Source organism: Cyprinodon tularosa, unplaced genomic scaffold, assembly GCF_016077235.1.
Source record: "Cyprinodon tularosa strain WSP-4 unplaced genomic scaffold, ASM1607723v1 ctg157, whole genome shotgun sequence".
In the NCBI taxonomy this organism is placed as follows: domain Eukaryota; kingdom Metazoa; phylum Chordata; class Actinopteri; order Cyprinodontiformes; family Cyprinodontidae; genus Cyprinodon; species Cyprinodon tularosa.
Genome location: NW_024038405.1, coordinates 118,386 through 139,724, shown reverse-complemented (window position 1 = coordinate 139,724; position 21,339 = coordinate 118,386). Strand labels below are relative to the sequence as shown.

The following is a 21,339-nucleotide window of genomic DNA, read 5'->3' as shown; positions in this document are numbered from 1 at the left end:
TCATTGAGCTTAACCCTAATAACTACTAGAGAGGCAGTGTCATAAATAAAAGAATGTCAAGTCATTATAACATGCATATGTCCCACCATGTGATGAGGTACAGAAGGAGGCATGGTTCTGTTTTTTTATTGATGCCAGTGAGTTACAAATAGAGTTAAGTGTCCTTTGTGTTTTTGGTACCAAGCCAGGAGCTGCAGTCGCCTGCTGGTATGAAATCTGTGAAGAATAACAGCAACTGGTAACCTATAGTGTAGCTTAAAAAAGAAAAATACCATCTCTGCCAGGAGGAAGGAGAATAGGAGAATAGTTTCTGGTCTACACTGTTCCTAATATGACGGCATAATAAACATCACTTTTGTGTTGAATAACTTTCCTATCCAGTAGGAAGCCACTGTTGTCTTTGCTTGTTTTTAATCAACAACACAGGTTCATATACAGGTAAAACAAATTAGGCTAAAACCCTTGCCCCATTTTAGGTACCATAACCAAAGATGGTGACGCAACATGCCATGGTTCATCGGGTCCACTGTCAACCATGTATCGATAAACAACTCATTCTAAGAAATGGGATTTTTTTCTCTCTTTCCCCACGCTGGCTCTGTTGGAAAAACCACACTTGTATGTTTGTCCAATGGACCTCAGTGGCAGTCTGGAGGCTCTATTCTTGGTCACGTGGTAAGATGAACAGTTTTACAGCAGTGCAATATAAATACATTGGGTTTAGCTCTCAAATGCCTAAAGCAGCACTATACAAAGGTAATGATAGGTACAGTAACTAGTAATATACAGCACTACCTACCTCTCCGAAAATGTGGTCACATTATTGGTCTTGTAGCTGCTTTGAGAGTGACAGTGGGGTACATCCCTCACAGAGGGAAGTCAGTGTTTACAACAGTGCTATTTTCAGCTTTTAAGCTGTAAATTAAGCTGGGTTTTAGTGGATGTGAAAGCAGAGCATACGCAGCGCAAGCAGCTGCACAGGTACTTCTAGCTGCCCACCTATTTCACTGGGGGTGTTTTTGAAAGCCAAGTGACTTTGCGCAGTTGAAATCTGATCACAACTGCATCCCATCACTATATCAGTTTACTTGTAAACTTTAAATAGAACAACCAAAAACAGCAAAAAAAAATTTAAACCAATTCTACCAGCGCGTCTGGTATTGGCTCTTATTTATATTGGTAATGGTTCTTTATTTATTGGCTCTTGTGTGCTTATGTTACTTTTTATATTTTTTATCCATATTTTTATCCTAAGTGTATATATTAGTCTATTTTTTGCATGCCTTATACCCACAGTGTTTTTAGATATTTTTTATAATTTTATTTACCTATTATATATTATATGTTTCATGTTGCACGATTGTACCATAAAAATTCCTAGTTTGTGAACTCCTTCACTAACAATGGCAATAAACCTGATTCTGATTCTGAAGTGACTTCAAATATTTAGTTTTATCAGTTACTCTTTTAATTACGGCTGTCGTTTGCCTCTATGAACACAATATTTGATTGCATACAAGCCCAGGAAATGCAATCCTTAGTCTGCACAAGTAGTCCTTCAGCTGTAAACTCGACCAGATACACTTAGCCTTTCATCAACTGACTTCCTGCCTGAACGATTTGCTCTACTCCAGATTAACGTGGATTTGAAGCAGCAAAAATAGAATGGTCGCCTATTTAAAAAAGGCAGCCAGTGGCTGACATTGCAGGAATATTTCAGGAACGTGCAGCAACATTTTCAGTGAAACCAGTCTGATCGACTAGAAATCATTTGATCATCCACTACAGACTGGGTGTACTCCACTGCTGGTTTTGTGGTTTTACACCATGGTTACAATGTTTTTAGAATTATACAACAATATACTGCAGTATGCATGTTATTTTTTTAAACTATACTCATTAGTTCCTTTACGTGTTGATGCAATAATTAGCATCCTAAATGAGTTTAAGCTTCTCCTTCAAAGCTAAATTTGATCTACACTGCATTATGTTGTATACTTCCCATTAGTAATGATGATTCTTCAGGGACGTGCCTGAAGGCTTTCTATGTGTATTTACTTTTGAAGACAAAATTCTGAAAAGACTGAGTCTGATTTAACACCTATAAAATCTGTCCAACTCAATTTTACTGCGGGTGTCAGATACAGTTAAGAATATCACAGCTTTGTGATTAGGACTAATCTGTTTACAGACTTCAGACTTCTTTAATGAAGTGACTTCCAATGAGCTGAAAAAAACTGAAATGTTGAGTAATTATTAGATTTCTTTCTTTTTTTAAACCTGTTATAAGGAAAGGTGTCAAAAAAAACTAATTGTAGATGTGTTTTAAAAATGCTGTATTTCTAGGCATCAATTATAAAGTCGCTTTATTGGAGACACATTAAAATCAATACAGTATTTTCTGAAACAACCTTTTCTCTCTTGTCATTTCTATGGCAGCCCTTTAAAGAAGTTAAAACTCAACCTTTTGTCAGATATAGCGTAAACCAAGTCAGTAAGCTGTAAGGGTCAGAAAAATGGGAGTGACATGTGTGACATAAATGTTACAAATACGTATCTCCATTTTTGTATTTCCTAAACAGAAAAGGTTCATGTTTCATTAATAAAAATATTTCTTTATTGTGTCCAAATTTTCTTTTTTGACACAAGCAAAATCTGATATATGAAAGGTAAGATTTGAAGAAGAAAGGAAAAGCCCTCAAGCTCACATATCACAGACACCATAATGTTATTAGCTCTTTCATTGGTTTCAGATATTTTCAGGATGCAAGGCTATTAAGGCTTTCTGCTGTTAACAAAAGACAGGATCAACTAACTGGTAGAGATGACACAGAATGCATTAACATTTATACTGTTCTACTCTGCTGTGGTGACATCACTGAAGTGCCCACTCTCTTCCTTTGCTCCTTAATGCAGTTCAGCCCACAGCCCATTCACCCCTTACTGTGTGAACTGCTGCAGAACAAATTAATGGCCAAACAAAATCCCCTTTGCATATTTTGAATAAGGAAGTAGCCTTGCTCTAACTAATAACAGACATTACCCTAACTCCCTCAAAAGCTTTACATTATTGGGCATGCAGTCAATTTAGATAAACGACCATTTCAGCACATTAAAGAGAGATTACTATCACTGAACTATTAAAATGGAAAATATGGATTGAAAAAGCTTGGATGTGCTCTATTAACAATAGTCAAGAAGATAAATTAATGTATTGTGAAAATAAGAACAGAAGATAAATGCATCTTGCAACATAATTATCTCTTTGCATGTTACAGTGTTTTTGGTGTTTTCCTAAACAGGACCTTAATGTGGAAATTATGCCATCTAGTGGTGCATACAGTACGGCTTTTTTCTAAGGTGATATTTTGGTTCTAGAGACCAAATAGTCAATATCATTCATTAGATAACTATCGATCTATTAATTTTCTAAGCTTATCTATCAGGGCCATGGGGGTGCCATGAGAGAAAGACAGCAGGGCAACACAGAGACATAAAAGCATTCATACACGCCACGAAAAAACATGCAGACTCTATGCAGAAAGACCCCAGACTGGGAACTAAACTTATTACCTTCCTGCTGCAAAGCAACAACCCTACAAACTCTGCCACTGTGGCGCTCCTTCCTAATATAAAAAAATATATATATGTGATTCTTATTAATTGTATTTACATGTGTGTGAGGAAAGTTTTGGGGTTTAGTCCCTTGTCTTTTAAAGTTAATAACTCTGTAATCTGTTAAAATCAGTTCAATTCAGAAATTGATTATTCAGAAACTTAAATATATCCAAAGAGTAAATAAATTTAGTTTTAACAGATTATAACTAAACTCAAGATTTAATTACAATAATAGATTTCTTTATGGTCTTTTAACAAACATAAAATAAGTTAAAATGGTCTACTTGAACTAAGGTTAAGGCATCACTTAAATAAGATATTGGAAAGTAATGACGACAAATATCTAAAAGCATGTATTGGCTTATCCTCTAATTATTATTTGAGATGCACTGAAGAATTAGCTTATTTTTTAAATTGGAAACTCAAAATTCAATTTAAATGAGGACTTTGTGCATACTACTGGTAGTAAAAGACATAAATTTTAAGCCATGAATTTGATAACATTAGAAACAAATAGCTATAATAACAACTATTATTTGTAGTGCACTTTATATTTCTCACAGTAATGTACAGCAGTAAAACATCTAAAATTAGGAAAATAATGAATTGCAATAAAATTCATAAAAGCTGGAAAAGCTGTTCACCCCACCACATATCTTAAGACTGCTATATACATCATAAGATGCGAGAATTTTTTTTTTCTTGCCTTCAAAGCTGCAAGAGCAGAAATAATTAATTTTCTTCTCTCACCTTTCTTTTGGGGCTCCTGCTGCTTGTTCTTGGCACAAAATCTGGTCTGAACTTTTTTTCTTGCGACAATTCCAAGAAGAGCTGTGCGATTGAATCCGGACTTGAATGGGAATTTTTAAGTAGGAAAATCTGAAATGTTCCCCTTTTGTTTTCAGATCAGAAATTCACTCTTTTAATGAGGTACCAAAATCCATTAAGTCCCACACAGGGGTCTGTTTCGCTACTTACATGATTACATTATCTGTTTTTATTTTTGACCATCCAAAAATGTCCAAATGCACAGACTCCCTCTGTCTTTCTGCCTCCTTATCTATCACTGCAGACATTTGAGTGCAAACTTTCATGTGACCTTCAAACATACATAATATAGAGCAAAAACTGTAACTGCATTATGTTTCAGGTTTAATAAATTGCGTTGCAGGTGTTACATATGCCACTTTGCGAGTTTGGAAAATCAACCTATGTTCTGCAGTAGATCAGCTTTGTGTAGCAAAGTTTGCATATGTTTTTTTTATACAAAGAGACAATTATTAGGTACAAAGTTTGCTATCCTCAGGGTCAATGGATTGTTTAAAAAAATGTTTTTCTTTATCAAGAACGGTTAACATAAATGAAAAGTTCTCTGTAACATCTCATTTATGTTAATCATTGCTCTTGATAAAGTAAAACTAATGTGAAACAACTTCCTTTGCTCAAACAAAATGAATTTGAATTACCTATTTATGAGTGCTAATCCTACAAAACTTGAGATGCTGCTGTGGTTCTGAAGGAAACTGCCTAAATTCACTATCAGCAGGTCAGGGGTTCACAAAAATTGATATATTAAAGTAAATGAACAATAACAGATAATATGAATAAACATAGTAAATAATGAAAAAGGATGATCTTACCGTCATTACAAAGTGGTCCTCCAAATGTCGTCATGCTGCAATCACAGCTAAAGCCCTCCCACTGCTGAAGACACACACCCTGGTTGGCGCAGGAGTCCTCTTGGCACGTGGTACTGGGGCCTGAATTAAAAAGTGAATAAAACCTATTAAAAATAAAAGGTAGTGCACTATAAGAAGATTCACAATAAAAAGAATAATAGCAAACATAGACAAATGGTATTTGAGTTAAAGGTTAACACAGAACAAAAGCACAGAAATGGAGGTGTGCAGTCACATCTTGGCTATTACTGCTATTGTTACAATTAAGACCTACCACTATTACCAATTATCTGACATGAGATTCAGGTTAAAAACAATGTATGCCGTAACAATACAAAAACAAATATGAATATGTATAAAAGATAACAAAAAATACATGCATTTTTTAATCTTTTATTCTTTTTTGGGGGGAATGGCTACTCATTCCCTCATTAGTGATTTAAATAGCTAAATCACAAACCAACAGCTATGGATGTGAAAATACAAAACATTTAAAATGAACAGTGATTCAATTTTTATTAAAAAAAAATATGTACTAAATGTTCTTTCAGATTTTTCATTATTTTTCTATATTTACAACGAACACATAATTTATAAATGAATTATATAGTAAATTCTGTCTTATTTCAGAATCTCCTACATTTATAAAAAACTTAAGATATTTCCATACCCTATTGATTTCCTATTATACCGGAAATCCAAATACCACTTTGGGAGAGCTATACTACAATCCTCAGCAGTAAGACTTGAGTTAATCTGTAAACAAATTAGCTTAAACTTATTCATACAGGTTTAAAATAACCGTTCATATTTAAAAACATGCCTTTTCTGACAAGAAGCAACATTGGAAATTTTGAGTGAGCCAGCCAGAGCCCTGTAATGAATCTGATAGAGAATCTGCAGAGGGAGCTAAATATAATGTGAAACCATGGTGACCTTTCAAATTCAAAAGCAGAAACAGGAAAGAAGGCAGTAAGCATTTATAAGAGGAATTTGATTACTGATAGTAAATAAAATTAGAGAAAAAAATGAGTTTAGTAGGAAATGTAGGAAATGTATGATGAATTCCTAGGTAATCTTTATTCAAACTAAAAATACAAACTACTTTTGAAATAAATTAAAATCCTATTGATACATTTTTGTAAAAATAAATTCGCCATTTTAAAGCTAAATATTTTAAAGGCAATCCAGGCAATATAAAAACGCTTGGTTCAGGGTAGTAAGATGCATGCATGCAAAAAAATAAACAAAAAAAAACTGTTTTAAATGCAATAAAATCTTCAGTCAGAACTATTCAGAACACTTGACTGCTATTTAAAAACACCAGTCCCATACGATTTTATACAAGGAGATGGTACTTGTATTCTGATGAGATTGGTGGAGGATTGGTGAACAAGGCAGTCCTCTTGTTAGAAAACATAGAGAAAACTGTGTTGGTAAAGAATGTAGGGGCTGGTGATACTAAAGTGAGATGTGGGGGTTGGAAGGTGGGGTGTGGGCTCGTATTTTAGATGATTTTGGAGAGGGGGAATATAAGACTCCATTATTAGACAAAGCTTTCTACCTTGCAAGTCAGCTTTCGTCAATGCAACTTTTGTTGGCAGAATGATAGGAAATGAGAAGTCAAAGTATAGCAGCGGTTAGTAAGAAGCATGAAAATGTCACAGAGGGACTGACAGAAATATATGCTGTTAGGCAGAATGTACAAGGAAATGATTTGTCTGGAGAAAGAGCAGGTTAAACATTACTTCATATACCGTAGTTAAGGTCTCGATATGACAAAGGTCAAAATACAGGAGCAGCTTCTATCTAACTCAAATTAAAGGAATAGTACACCCAAAACATGATTAGCCTTCATTTTCTACTCACCCCCATGCTGAACAACACTCTGGAGTACTTTTTTGATATCTCAAATGCATCTGGAGATCTGGGAGGCTTCTTGCTGTCTGCTGACATTCAAATAATGGAGGTCCATGGCGCCCGAGACAGAAAGGTCCATAAAAGTCCACAAAAACGTGTCAATATTCCTCCATACTGCTCGTCCAATGTAATCCAAGTGTCCTGAGTGGGTAGCATCCAGAATTTACTCGAAACGAAGTCATTTAGAACGTTTTAGATTCTAAACAGTAGTGTATAGGATTTCCTAATAGCGCCCCCATGCGCGCTCACGATTCTACGGAAGCCGGCAGACCAAACCGGAAGAAAGTGCGCATTCAGCGTCTGCTCTGCCGATAATGCAAGCGTAGAAGAAGAAATGTGCTGTTTACCTGTGCAAAGAAAGAAACAACGAAAGAAAAATGTCTGAGGACTTCAGTGATGAGGAAGAGCATGAGTTCTTTGCCGAGCTGAATGCGCTGGTTTGGTCTGCCGGCTTCCGTAGAATCGTGAGCGCGCATGGGGGCGCTATTAGGAAATCCTATACACTACTGTTTAGGCTCTAAAACGTTCTAAATGACTTCGTTTCGAGTAAATTCTGGATGCTACCCACTCAGGACACTTGGATTACATTGGACGAGCAGTATGGAGAAATATTGACACGTTTTTTGTGGACTTTTATGGACCTTTCTGCCTCGGGCACCATAGACCTCCATTATTTGAATGTCAGCAGACAGCAAGAAGCCTCCCAGATCTCCAGATGCATTTGAGATATCAAAAAAGTACTCCAGAGTGTTGTTCAGCATGGGGGTGAGTAGAAAATGAAGGCTAATCATGTTTTGGGTGTACTATTCCTTTAAGTAACTGCAGGCCTTCAAAGAAACTAATTTAATTTTTCCCCCCACATATTTTCAAGGTCTGAATTGTCATAAAGATTTTGGAACAAAACACCCAATAGCAACCCTTCAAAATAGAATAAATATGTTTTTGTCTGTAATTCAGTTACTGTTTAGTCTGGCACCAATTGATAATGGCAAGTTTGACAGGCCTTCCCATGCACTGAATGGGATTACATTTGTTATGCTGGAACATGAAAAAAGATCAGATGTACTTAACGGTAAATGAGTGGGAGAAAGTAGAATAACCGACTGAAGCTGAAGAGAGAAAATCAAATATTGTCTCTGGATATGGTGCACACATTAGACTGGGCAAATGATATTCATGCATGCAACAAAGGGTTCATCCATAATTCAAAAGGATCGCTTCAGGCCATATATCTCAGATCCAGCAAGCATGTGTCATGTAAAATAGAATAGGGATGAAATGGGAAGCAACATTGGCACAACAAATATGGTGAAGAGAATAATTAGATTAAAGCCAAGTGAAACTGAAATGATCGTCTGTGGAAGAGTGTTGGCGCTTAATGCAGTCAAACAGAATACTAACATGCTTTATGGATGTTAAATTACATGCCACAAGTTACTAGTGTGGCTATATTTTTGGCAATGCCTCAGAATTGGTGTTGTTTGTTATGTCATGAGGATTTTTTTATGATGACATGGCTAGGGGAAACATTGTGTAACTTTTTATTTTTTGTGGGATTAGATAGTGCTCACCTTCACACCCTCTTTCTATCTGTCCCACACAGTCCAGAGCATCTGACATCAAATCTGGGAGGCGTCCGTTCAGATCCACAGATGCCAGGCAACCCTGAAAACCTTCCTTGGCATGTACTAGTTTGGGCAGGTCCTTATACATCTCCTTAGCCACCCCACCTATGTAAAGGTTTCCTGTAAAAAGGTCAGAAATATGACACTGCTGACACCTAGTGGATGTAAAGTGAAAGCTGAGCCCCCCCAATCAAGTTTTTTTTTTTCCTTTTTTTTAAGTAATAGCAAATAGCAAAAAAATCTTTTGTTGCCTATGTAAGGTTTTAAATTATCATGAGGTAATTACTAAATGTCATATAAAGTCCAAGCCATATATTTGCCAACTGCTTTGTCTTGTGCTATTCATAATTTCTGAGGAACCAAACTCCTTCAGGTAGAACACAGTACATTTCAATTCCAATCATACCTGCTTTCATGCAGGTAATAGACCATTACTTCAAATAAACATTTTCCTTGACTGTTTAGCTCAGTACAAAGGGTGCCTTCTATGAACTGTCTGCAATATGTCCACATAGTTAGACAAAGAAAAAAAAAACCTGCTGAATTATTTCTCTTAGAAACACATGGACTAAATTTTCCTCTTCCATTCCAGGGGTGTTTTTTTTGTCTGTTATAAATGTAAATCATAAACCCACTACTTACTTAAAACCTCTGGTTCCTCCATGATAATAAAAAAAATCTATTACATACATTATACCACACACATTTTAAGCAACAGTTTGAATAGTTACACTTTGCTGTCTGCCACCCAAAACAAAAGTTGTTGAACGTAATTCAAATATAATTTCTTCTCCATTGCAAAACTACAGTTAAGCTTAACCAAGACTTTACATTTCGCGATGTCTAATGCTTTAAGTTAATAATTTGTTATTAACTGCATTGTTATTTATGTTATTTATGTTGAATACTTTTTTCCTGAAACCTGACAACTCTTTAATGGAAGCTAAGGATGTTCTAAAATGTACAATATAGGGAGACACTTAATTAAGTGTCTGGTTTCTGTATAATAATTCTGAATGTGCACTTACCCTTCAGGTCCAGATTCTTGGCTCCTGAAGTTGTCTGCGTAGTAATCTTGGTATCGATCTTGACTGTGTGTAGATTGTTAGTGTCTCTGGAGATTATAACATTGTGCCACTGGTTGTCACTAAGAGGTTTATTGGAGTTTCCTTTGATGAGGTGGGCTCCATTCCCCAGGTCAGATACATAGTGAAGATAACTAGAGACAGGCATGAAACAGTATGAACAAACGTGAGCACACTTCAAAACAGGAGTCTCAAACTCTTGAGGGCCAGTGTCCTTCTTCTTTTTGATGTAGAACACCACCCTAAGCACCATAATCAAATAGCTTAAGTACTTAACCAGCAGCAATAGAGCTCTACTAATGAGCTCATATTGGAGTCATGTGTGTTGGAAGAGAGGCACATTGAAAAGGTGCATGACACCAGCCATCAAGGATTTGAGTTAACCTTTGGAATCAGAATAATATGCTACCATTTCTGGCAAATATAAAACATTACTGCTTTAAAGTATTCTGAAGTTGTACACCACAAGTCAAGTGGAAATGTACTACGGAACTTAAAAACTGAAGCAAAAAATGTTATGTGTGTAGTTGCTGGTGTTTTGTTAATTCTAAGAAAGCATTATATTACAGAAGTGCATCCTGGCTTAAAAGCCTAATATTGAAAGTTTGCTCCAGTACTTGGCAATCAAATTAACAGAAAGCTTACATTTTGTGCACATTTAATACAAATGCATGGACACACTTTTGTGAAGCTGACTCTCTTAAATGGTATGTATTTCCTATTCCTCATGAAGATTCAACGCACAGCACAAGCAGACAGTTCAAGAATTTTTTTTTTTTTTTCACATTAGTGTTCCTCAGACATCAGAAACATTTTTATATTTCTGGATTTTTCCTATATATTTCTATATTTCTATTTTTCCTTTCTGGATACTTGTTAGAATGTATTAACCACTAACCATAGCAATTTGGGTTTTTTACACCCTGGAACAGCTAATTGGCATCAAGTTAGAATAACTCCAAGCCCTAGCAAGAACCCAGCAAGAATATTGACAATGCAGCATTACTGTATGTGTTTTTACTAAAAAGTGGCTGCGGGATCATATCTCGGACTCCAACGTCTCTCTGCCAGGCTTTCTGACCATACAAGCAGACAGAGATTTGAAGAACTGGAAAACTCAAAGGAGGTGGGTTGGCATTGCTTGCGAGCAACAAATGGTGTCATTTAGGACATGTTGCTCAGAAAATTCATCAGCGCTGCCAAGATATTGATCTGTTGCCAGTTGTTTTTTTTTAATAACCGTTTATTGTCCACCTTCTGCCATTGCCGGCAGTGCATGTGAGGTAACCACCAGCTCTATTGTTACAAGGCTCCCGACACAACAGCCAAATGCATTTGTGGCAGTAACTGGCAATTTTAATCATGCCTTACTCTCTGCTACACTGCCAATATTCCAACAGTGTATCAGCTGCAGTACCAGAGAAAACAAAACTTTGGTCTTGTTTTATACAAATATCAAGGACTCCTCTCTAAATGCATGTCTTAGGTAAGGCCTTCTCTTGAAAAATAATATCACATCTTGTTTTTTTCTGCTTAGAGTATAAGACACTTTATAACATATAACCTATATTAAAAATATCTGTAAGAAAATGGTCACAGTAGGCAAAAAAAAAAAAACCTGCCAGGTTGTTTTGAGGCTACAGACTGGGCAAATTGTCCGCCACATGGAGAGGACTTCACTGCAATCGTTGAGTTTGTGATTAATTTCATAAACTTGTGTGTAGATAATACCATCCTTACCAGAGCAGTGAAATTGCTACAAAATAATGAGCCATTGATCACAAGTGATCTGGAGCAATTGCTCAACAAGAACAAGCAAGCCTTTAATAAGGGAGACAGGAATTAATAAGGAGTATACAGAAGCAACTTAAGCTCAAGATAAGAGAAAGCAAGGATGCATACAGGAAGAAGCTGGAAAGCAAACTCCAGCAAAACAATATATAAAGATGTGTGGTCAGTGATGAAGAAGATCCCAGGCTTCAAGCAAAAGGATGGAATGAACTGAAAACAGTCCTCAATAGGTTTAGTTCAGGAACAGGCTCAGCATCCATCTCTCTTGCCCACAGTCACACAGACATCCTGCCCTCTTCTGCCATTGACTCTTCTGTATCTATCAGTTTGTTGTCAGCCAAATGATAATTTTTCTGTCTGTTTCACAGGCATGTGCAGAGCAGCTCTGTGGGATTCTACAGCACCTCTTTAACCATAGCCTGACCCAAGCGACAGTTCCACTGATGTGGAAGACCTCCTGCCTTGTTCCAGTGCTAAATAACATGCAGCCAACAGTCCTCAATGACTATAGACCTCTTGCACTGACATCCCACATCATGAACGTCGTAGAAAAACTTCTGTTGGTTGACTCCAGCAAGCAAACAGGCAGCTATAAGGACCCCCCTACAGTTGGCTTGTTGCTGTGAAGTTGGAATTGAACCTGCTAACTCCCTGTCACTTAGAAAAGGCAGACAGCACTGTGAGGATTGTGTTCTTTGATTTCTCCAGTGCATTTAACACAACTTACTTTGTGAAATAATCCAGAAGGTGGAGGCATTAACCATCACCTGGATCAAAATCTACCTGACAAAAGAACACAGTTTGCTAGACTGAGGTCTCAGCAGTATCATCGTATTGTAAGGAGCAAAGGAACACCACAGTGGAAGGTTCTCTCACCAGTCCTTTTTTATTCTGTACATCTCTGACTTCCAGTGACTGACATAGTCCTGCTGACTGAAGAAATACTCGGATTACTATGCAGTCAAAGATGGACAAGAAGCTGTGTACAGAGAGCTGGTGAACTGCTTTGTGGCATAGTGTGGAAAGAGTCCTCTGGTGCTGAATGTCAACCAAAAAAAGTGAGATTATTTTAGATTTCAGAAGAAAGGAACAAGTTGAAAGGAACAAGTTGAATCCTGTTCACATTATGGGAGAAGATGTTGAGGTGATGGAGGAGTAGAAATACCTCTGTGTTCAGCTGGACAACATATTGAGAGGCAACTGTGAACCATCTACAAGTAAGGCAGAGCAGACTGTAATTTGTAAAGGAGTTTAGGTGCTTCAACGTTTGCAACAAAATGTGGCATATCTTCTATAAGTCTGTTGCGGAGAGTGTGATCTCTTCTGCCATCATCTGTTGGGGTAACAGTATTAGGGCTAATGTCTTCAAAAAGCTCAATAAGCTAATAAAGAAGGCCAGCTCTGTTCTAGGAACTTCTCTAGACTCTCTGCAGATTATTTCACAAAGAATTCTTCATAAAGTGAATAAGATTATGGACAACAGTGGGCATCCTCTTCAGAAGATTTTTAAACGACAAAAAGTGTTTTCAGTCAGAGCCTTCTCCAGATCCAGTGCAAGACAGACCCTACAGAAGATCCTGCCTGCAGCTATCAACACCTTCAACAACTGGATAAAAAAAACTGACAAGAACAAACAAAACAAAAACCCTATGAGTAGCTGCAATATTTAATTTCCCTTATTCAAGTATTTTTTAAATGACTGAATTGAATATGTATGATGATTTTAATAAGAAAAGGAAGGTGAAGCCAAGACAAAAAAAGGAATTTTTTCAAAAATATTATTCAAAACAACATAATGAACCTTTGTTTGGAGTTGCTGACTATTTCAACATGAGCTTATAATTACTTCCATTGGAAATCGAGGGTGAGTTGGACAATGCACTGCTGCCTAAAAATAAAAAACTGTGACCAGAGAAATAATGTAATGTAAAAGAATAGCAATTCTAAAAGCAAACATATAGGAGTTTAAGTGTTTTATTGCTCTCTGCAATTTGTTTTTCGTGTTAAACACTAAACATGTTTCACTCTAAGACCAGATTTCACAAAGGAAAATAATAGTAGATACACACTCCCTCCTCCCTCAACTTCCTGTGTAAATAATCGAAAGCTTTGTTTAAATAATGCAAACGTGATATTTTAAAGGTTTAGGAAATACCATCCACATGCACTACTTGATGCTTTTGATCAACATATCTGGATATATACTGAGGATGTCTAGAGAATTATCTAGCCCAACGTAAAATCTGATTTTAACAGAATTTTAACAGAACCTCAGCAATGATGTTCTGAACACTGCCATCAACCTAAAAAACTTCCAATAAAGGCACTTGGTGCTTTATCAATATTTAATGAGAGGGATGGATCCACCTACCCTTTGACCAGTTCCACCACTATGAAATCATTTCCATCGCCACTGTTGTAGAGGATGAGACCATCAGGAGATGTGGTTTTAAACTGAAAGAAAAGGTGCATCGAGTAGTAGGCCTGCAGAGTGGTGAGAGTCACATAGCTGGAACGTGACTTGAAGGTGACCGGATCAGCAATAATGTTCTTGAAGCCAATCATGGCATTGAGTTCACAATAATCAATGTCACCATTTTTGCACAGGTCAATGTAAGCCATGCCATTGAAGGAGAGGCTTTGAAGGTGGCCAATGAAGTTAGATGGCACCAAGGACATGAAGCGCTTCTCTGTCACGATGCCGGTCTCAATGTTATGAAATTCCAGCTGGGTGTGGTCACCTGCCATTTGACCTTCAATTTAAAGGGAAGGAAGAAAAGAAAATATTATTGGGGTGTAAATCAAATTTAAGGGGAAGAGCTGTGAACTTAAGGCTCCAAAAATTTCATCAAAGTGATTATGTGATGTTAACACAACTTGTGACATTAGAAAACAGGTGTGTATGCCTTTAATTTTGGATTAATGTTTTTTTTTTCCGAAGAAGGTCCGAATACAATTTCTTTAATGTAGAAATATTTATATTTACGTTACGAAAATCAACCCCAGGACATAAGCAATAGCTTCTAGAATTATTCACAGCTTATATATATATATATATATATATATATATATATATATATATATATATATATATATATATATATATATATATATATATATAATACTATAATAATTACTCTTTCAAGTTGAGTAATTTTGTGATTCATGATACTGCCACCACTATGTTTCACAGTAGGAATTGTGTGTTCAGGATGATCTGTAGCATTAATTTGGCCTTTTGTATGTAGGGCACAAAATTCAGCTTCAAACCAATTTGTCAAGATCATTTGTTGTATTTCCTATATGGCTTGTGCAAAATGCTAACACCACTTTTTATGTTGTTCTTTCAACCATGGGTTGTATCATGCAAATTTTTATTCAGGTCATACTTGAACATGCCAAACCTAATCTATATTGGGAAGCGATTCTCCCACCAATGAGGGGAATCTAAGCAACTTCATCAGGTTTAACCTCTTGGTTACTCAATGGATTAGTGGACCACGTTTTGTTAGGCTTTATGCTGTTCTTTATGCTTTCATTTTTAAATGAAAGGTAGCTCTAGTATAGTGAATTTACACAAAGCCAGATTTATATTGATTATTTCCATCGGATCTATAGGCGTCATAGTGAAGGAAGGGTTAATAGAAATACACCCTAAATTCTATTTCTTTTATTTAAAACCATATATGATTTTCCTTTCACTTTATATGAATACTTTAGCAAGGCACAGTACTGACCTAGAAACAGAAGACCAAACAAACCAACCAAATCCTTGAGTAAATTACTCTGCAGTTGTTGTTTTTTCTGTTGCATGGGTTTACTATAGGTAGACCCTGAGAGCTGTAAAAGTAAATAGAGAAGACTAAAATAAAGGATTAGAAGTACCTTCCACAGGCGGTAGTTCATCTACAGTCAGTTTCAAACTCTTGCCTCTCCTGAACACACGTACGGTATGCCACTCATTATCGTTCAGGTTCTGACCCGCAAAAATAGTCTCTGGACCTTTGCCTGTGGGACAGTCCAAAAATGGGTTAAAAACACCCATGCACTCTAACACACATGCAAGAGAAAGGTTAAATGGTAATACAAGGAAAACAATCGTTTAGATAGGAGACAGAAAGAACGCCAGAGAGAATGACGGAAACAGTTAGAGACAGGAAGTAAACATAGTAAATGGTCCATTAACGACATCACTCTAAACTACATTTGCAGCATCATTAGACATAATTTCTAAAGTACTAGTAAGCACAGTTTTCTTTAAATTACAGTATCATTATTCAGTATTGTTGTTAAAAACAACCCTGGCATTGTCTTTCTCTGCCCTTCTGTCTTTAATTTAAACAAGAATCCAATTGGTTTTGATTCTGTCTTTATGCTCCACTTGGTGGCAGCAAATACCTTCCAGAGTTATACATTTACACAAAGTGCCTTACAAACAAGAATAACTCTCCATCTTGTCAACCAACAACAGCTATTGCCTTTCTTTAACCTTCATGTAGTGAGAAAAATAATCATTTTGATCAGCTGCAGTAAGCTTGGAGGTAAAACAAAAGCAATGCAGAAAAACAGAAAACCTAAAGAATATCCATAAAATCACTTATAGCAAGAAAATTGGAAAAAAGAAAAGAAATACAGAATGTGATTTTTTTTTTTATAAAAGTGAAAATTCTCTCTGTTTAAAATTATTAAAGAAGTATAGCATTTAGTTGGCAGTAATAAATGTGTCATTTTTGTATCTATCTGAATACCAAATGCAACACTAAAATTGCATAAAAGCAGCTTTGCAACTAGGGAGAGATGGAGGTGTCAGACAGCTAATAGGCCAAAAAATATTTAGAATTGCAAATAAAGATCAGAGGTCATGTTTTAAATCGGTGGCATCTTACCTCAATAATAAAAAAGTGGAATGTTTAATTCATAAAAAAACAGAAAACAAATTAAAACTGGGATATCTAAGGCCAAACATGCCATTATTTTTATTAAGTGTTGTTCACGGTGAAGTTTTTAACCACTATATTGCACTGATGTTCTCCTGCTGGACAGACATAACAAACAGGTCAATGAGGTTATACCACAGCGATAGCATTTTAATTGCCCAGGATCTGGATCTATTTTACACTGTCAGAAGTATTTCACAGGTGTGTCCAGGCTCATGCACCTGAACCCATTTTTGGGGTATTTATTTTCTGCCTCTCTGCAATCTCCAAAGCTTCAGTGCAATGTGTATGCAAATTTGAGGGCACCACAGTACCAGGACACCATAAGTATCAGAGGCGCAGTACTGCTTTGTAAGCACTAAACACTGGGGCAGGGTTGAAACCAGGCGACTGGTGAGGGATTAAGAAGGAGAGATATGAAATAATGGGATGGGGCTGAACTTGAAAGCATGCTTGATCTTTGCCTTCTATCATTCATGTCCTTGTTGCTCTCCAAGGAGGGAAAGAGGAAGAAGATAAAGAGGGCAATCATTTGCACAAAATTCACTGCAGCAAAGAGTGTTATATGATAATTTACAGAGTATTTTTTAACCTAGTTGGCTTTGGTTATGGAATATTTCAGTATAATTGTATTAATAGAGGAGCAAAACATTTCAGTAAGGGGTTGCAATAATGGTATGAGAACATTTTTGGACACCAAACCTGCAATGCATGATCATATTTATAAATAGATTGCACAGATATGCAACTGCGTGGAAAGGTGAAATATATCCCTTTTATTTTTATTCTATTTTTTTTCACAACTAATGATTGATTGAAAAATTTTCGATTGGAAGTTTAAAGCTTTCAAATGTCTCCAAAAATGCCCCAAAGTTATACATTTTTTCTAAGGAAATAAGAAATAGCTTGGATTGCCTTCTGTTAGGGGCAACTTTATACGTTTGGTTTAGCAAGAACGATTAATTTTCATCCGTGCAGACAGATGATTTTGAAACTTTCCAATTATGAAAGAAGAAGCTGAGTAAATTAGTTAGCATAGCAACATGCTTCCCATATATAATATGATCATATTGATATTTAAGTTGCTCAATGCCAAAGAGATTTCCAGAGTTGGCAAAACTCTCTCCATGGGAATGACCCCGACACCTTGCTCTTACCTGTAACAATGCACTCTTGGGCACTTACATGACAGAAAGTCAGCAGTTAGAAATCCATGTGATGGAAACTAACAGCGATGCCTTTGGCAATGTAGGACTTTTTGACCAATATAAGACACTGTGCTAAAACAGTTCAGTTCAGTTCTAGAATAAGCCGTACAGTTAAGTACCCACAAGGAAGCAATTATTTTAGCATTATGATTCTGTTTTCCCAGGTGGTGTAGGAGCACAAAATTAGACAAGAATTGTTGCTAGACATGTTTATATGTTTAGGAAAAAAAAAATTTTCAGCACAAAATATATTTTTAAATTATTCTTTGTATTAGAATTTTAGTGTTCTTTTTTTTAATGGGATGTTAAAAGTCAGTTATGGACCAAATTTATAGACTAAATAAGGTGCAGATCCACTGGTACAAATGAGTTTAAATACAAAAATGTAGATTTACTTTAGTTTATAGTCTAATGTAATTCAATTCTGTTTATTTATATAGCGCCAATTCACAACACATGTAATCTCAAGGCACTTTACAGATACAACCAAATACAGTCAAATTGATTCAATGTTTTCTATCTAAGGAAAACCAGTTGATTGCATGAAATAATTGACTTGAAGGCAATACCTCACACCAAGCATGCTTGTAGTGACAGTGGAGAGGAAAAACTCCCTTTTAACAGGAAGAAACTTCCATTGTGAGCGACACTCAATGTCATTTTTGATTATTAATATGTTTTACGATATACATAATGTGTTACATAAACTGAGTTTATTTAACCGTTACTATGATCAGGTTTTATCAATTATCATTGGCTAAGAGTTTGCATCCGGACTGTGTGCTGTATGCAATAGCTAACCCAGCCAGGGGCCAGCTAATCAGTGAGTTAATATTACCTTCTAAAATTCTGCAGAAATGTATAAACTGCAACACTGTAAGGGGTGCAGAGTACTTTAGCTGATACTGACTTTAAAATGTATCTCTACAAGAATTTAAATGTCTTTAGCTAAAACTGTTTTGGAAATCATTTTCAAAATGTGACATATTTAGAACAGTGCAATTACTAAAAATTTACTCAATTGTCTTGGTCTCAGTATAAAGAAACCATATAAGAGTTCAACCAATAAATACATTTTAATTGAAAATTCAATCTGAAAGACTTATCAGCCTCCTCTTGAGCACCTGCTATCATACGTCAAGCTTTAGCCAGTCAATGTCGGGATCACGCATTCTCTGAAGTCAATCACATTTTAAGAATCCACTCATTTAGCTTCTGGCCTAGCTTCCCTGCTGCATGCCTGCAAACTTTCACCCACCTCTGCCCCATCTCCTCCCTCACTCCCAAGCTATTCTCGGTCTCCTTCATCCTCAATCTTCTTCCACTACCAGTTTCCGGGCCCAGGGGGGAAGACTAATCAAAGTCTTCTGCTGGGGCCCGAACACCAAAGAACTCATTTCATATATGTCAATAAAACTTTTCTAATTGCAGCTTTTCTCTAGGTTAGTCTCTCCAGGTTGAAATTCCATACAAAGCAAGATTGCAGCACAAATGTGTCCACTTTAGCTTTTGCAATGTTTTACTTGCAGATAGGTATTTTTATAAATGTTTGTTTAGGATTTTGCATGATACCAAGAAATTGTGGTTCACTTGATTTTGAATGTAAAACTATTCTGGTAAAAAGCTGTAAGGAAAAACATACAGTTATGTAAGAAACCTAGACCAACAGATCTATATTTTTTATATATGTGTATTAGTGTTATCTAACTTCTAAGAAAATTCCTTAAGTAATCACTTGTGTAAAATTGTCTGATTCTGTTTTTATTGTTATCGGTTTCATAAGAGCAGCAATCTATGATATCTCCATAGCATTTATAAAACTATATTTTATTCCTTGCTGTGTGTCATTTTACCGTTAGCATTTTTAACACAATATTTATCTTTTTGGTTTTCTTAAGTTAAGAGACACTTGGTTCTGTTTTTGTAATAGCACTATCATTAAGAAACAATATAAAAGGATTTTTAGGCAGGTTTTTCTGCAAGGATCAATAGCAGCAGCTAACTTCCTTCCTGATGGCATGTCCATGATGGCAGAAATGAAAGCGCAGCATTAGAAAGTAAGATTTCCACATAATCAGTTCTGGTTTGAACCCAGGTCAGATACTGTGGAACAGCCTTTCTCGGGACCTTTACTAACACAAAAGAAAATGATGTGGCAAGCATAAGGTCAGTGTGCTCAGTTACTTTTAATACAGAAAACTTAAGCTGACGTTTGAGCTGACCAGCTTGTTTAAATCAGTTCCTAAATGCTGCTTAGATACTAATAATTCTATTGAAGTCTGTAGGTTGTGCAGCATTTGGCATGACAGTCCAGTTCTTAGTACGCAGGGTAAGGCAAGCAGTTACTGTAGTCAGTATGATTATTAAAAGAAAAAAAAAACATCTAAAAAATGTTTAAGTATGCCAGTGGCTGAGGTATATTGTATTTCACTTTTTAACAGCATTTTTATTCAACCTTATTTGTAATTAAAAATCATCATCAAAATGTAAATTATAAACAGATTTCTTGGGAATATTAAGTGCTGCTCTCTGCCCTATAGTCTATTTTTTTTTTATGCATATAAGATTATTTGTGAAATTCAAATGAAAGTATATTCTGTTTGACTTCAATTTGTCTGCTCTGCAAATGTATTACCACTAGCCTTTTCCACTGAGTTGCTTTAAAACAACTAAACAGTTTGTTTTATTGCATGACTTTAAAGCAATCTCTTTAAATCATACTGCACAGTAGATGCAACAGTAAACTTTTAAAACAGAAATAACGCTCATAGAAATTTCTTATCTCCCCTGAACTTTAATAACCAGCATCTGGTACCACTTCTATTTTAAATTTCAAAAAAACTTTTATATCATTAAAGCTACAGTGTGTAATTTTCAGCAACATCTAACGTCCAGACTGCAGACCGCATCAACATGAACATCTCCCCCCCCCACTGCTTCTCCCCCCCAACAGTACGGCGAGCGTTATGGGACAAAATGTCTTCCACGATGTCCGCATCACCTACCTTCTCAAGTGATTAGGTTTGTTTACATAGATAATTTTACAGATAGTATTTATTAGTATCTATAGTAGTATTTAGTATCTATTGTTCAGTACCGTCTCAGTTCATCTCTCTCAACTTGCCGTAGTTACTTTCAAGCGTAATGGGCGATCTTGCAATCGCTAGTTTGTTGGCTCTGCGCTGCCGTAGCGCAAAGATGTCTGCCTCCATGGCTGCGAGACCCGCTCCTATGTAATTATAAATAATGAATTCTAAGGCAACGCAAATATTAAGGTTAAGAGGCTGAGCTCGTAGATGATGATAAATAACATAGTTATGTATAATATATTACATTTCTGACTGTATATCCCTGTAATCATTACAAACTGTAGCTTTAAATTATATTACCTCTTATTAACCACATAAATACTTATTTGTATCTTTTTTATATAAACCCAGTTTACTATGACATACTGTTTAAATCTACTTTTTTGC

The 21,339-nt window shown here is 36.1% G+C and overlaps 1 protein-coding gene across 8 annotated transcripts in view; it reads right to left on the bottom strand.

Moving 5' to 3' along the window:
• Window positions 1–21,339, bottom strand: part of LOC119780193 (neurexin-1a) — a 215,687-nt gene that overhangs the window by 153,070 nt on the left and 41,278 nt on the right. For all 8 annotated transcript variants that reach the window (XM_038280125.1, XM_038280112.1, XM_038280113.1 and 5 more), the window contains 5 exons: window positions 15,604–15,726; window positions 14,090–14,471; window positions 9,871–10,061; window positions 8,789–8,962; window positions 5,259–5,378 (listed from right to left, as the gene is read on the bottom strand). In XM_038280125.1, coding sequence (XP_038136053.1) covers window positions 5,259–5,378; window positions 8,789–8,962; window positions 9,871–10,061; window positions 14,090–14,471; window positions 15,604–15,726 — 990 coding nt within the window. The remainder of the gene's footprint in view (window positions 1–5,258; window positions 5,379–8,788; window positions 8,963–9,870; window positions 10,062–14,089; window positions 14,472–15,603; window positions 15,727–21,339) is intronic.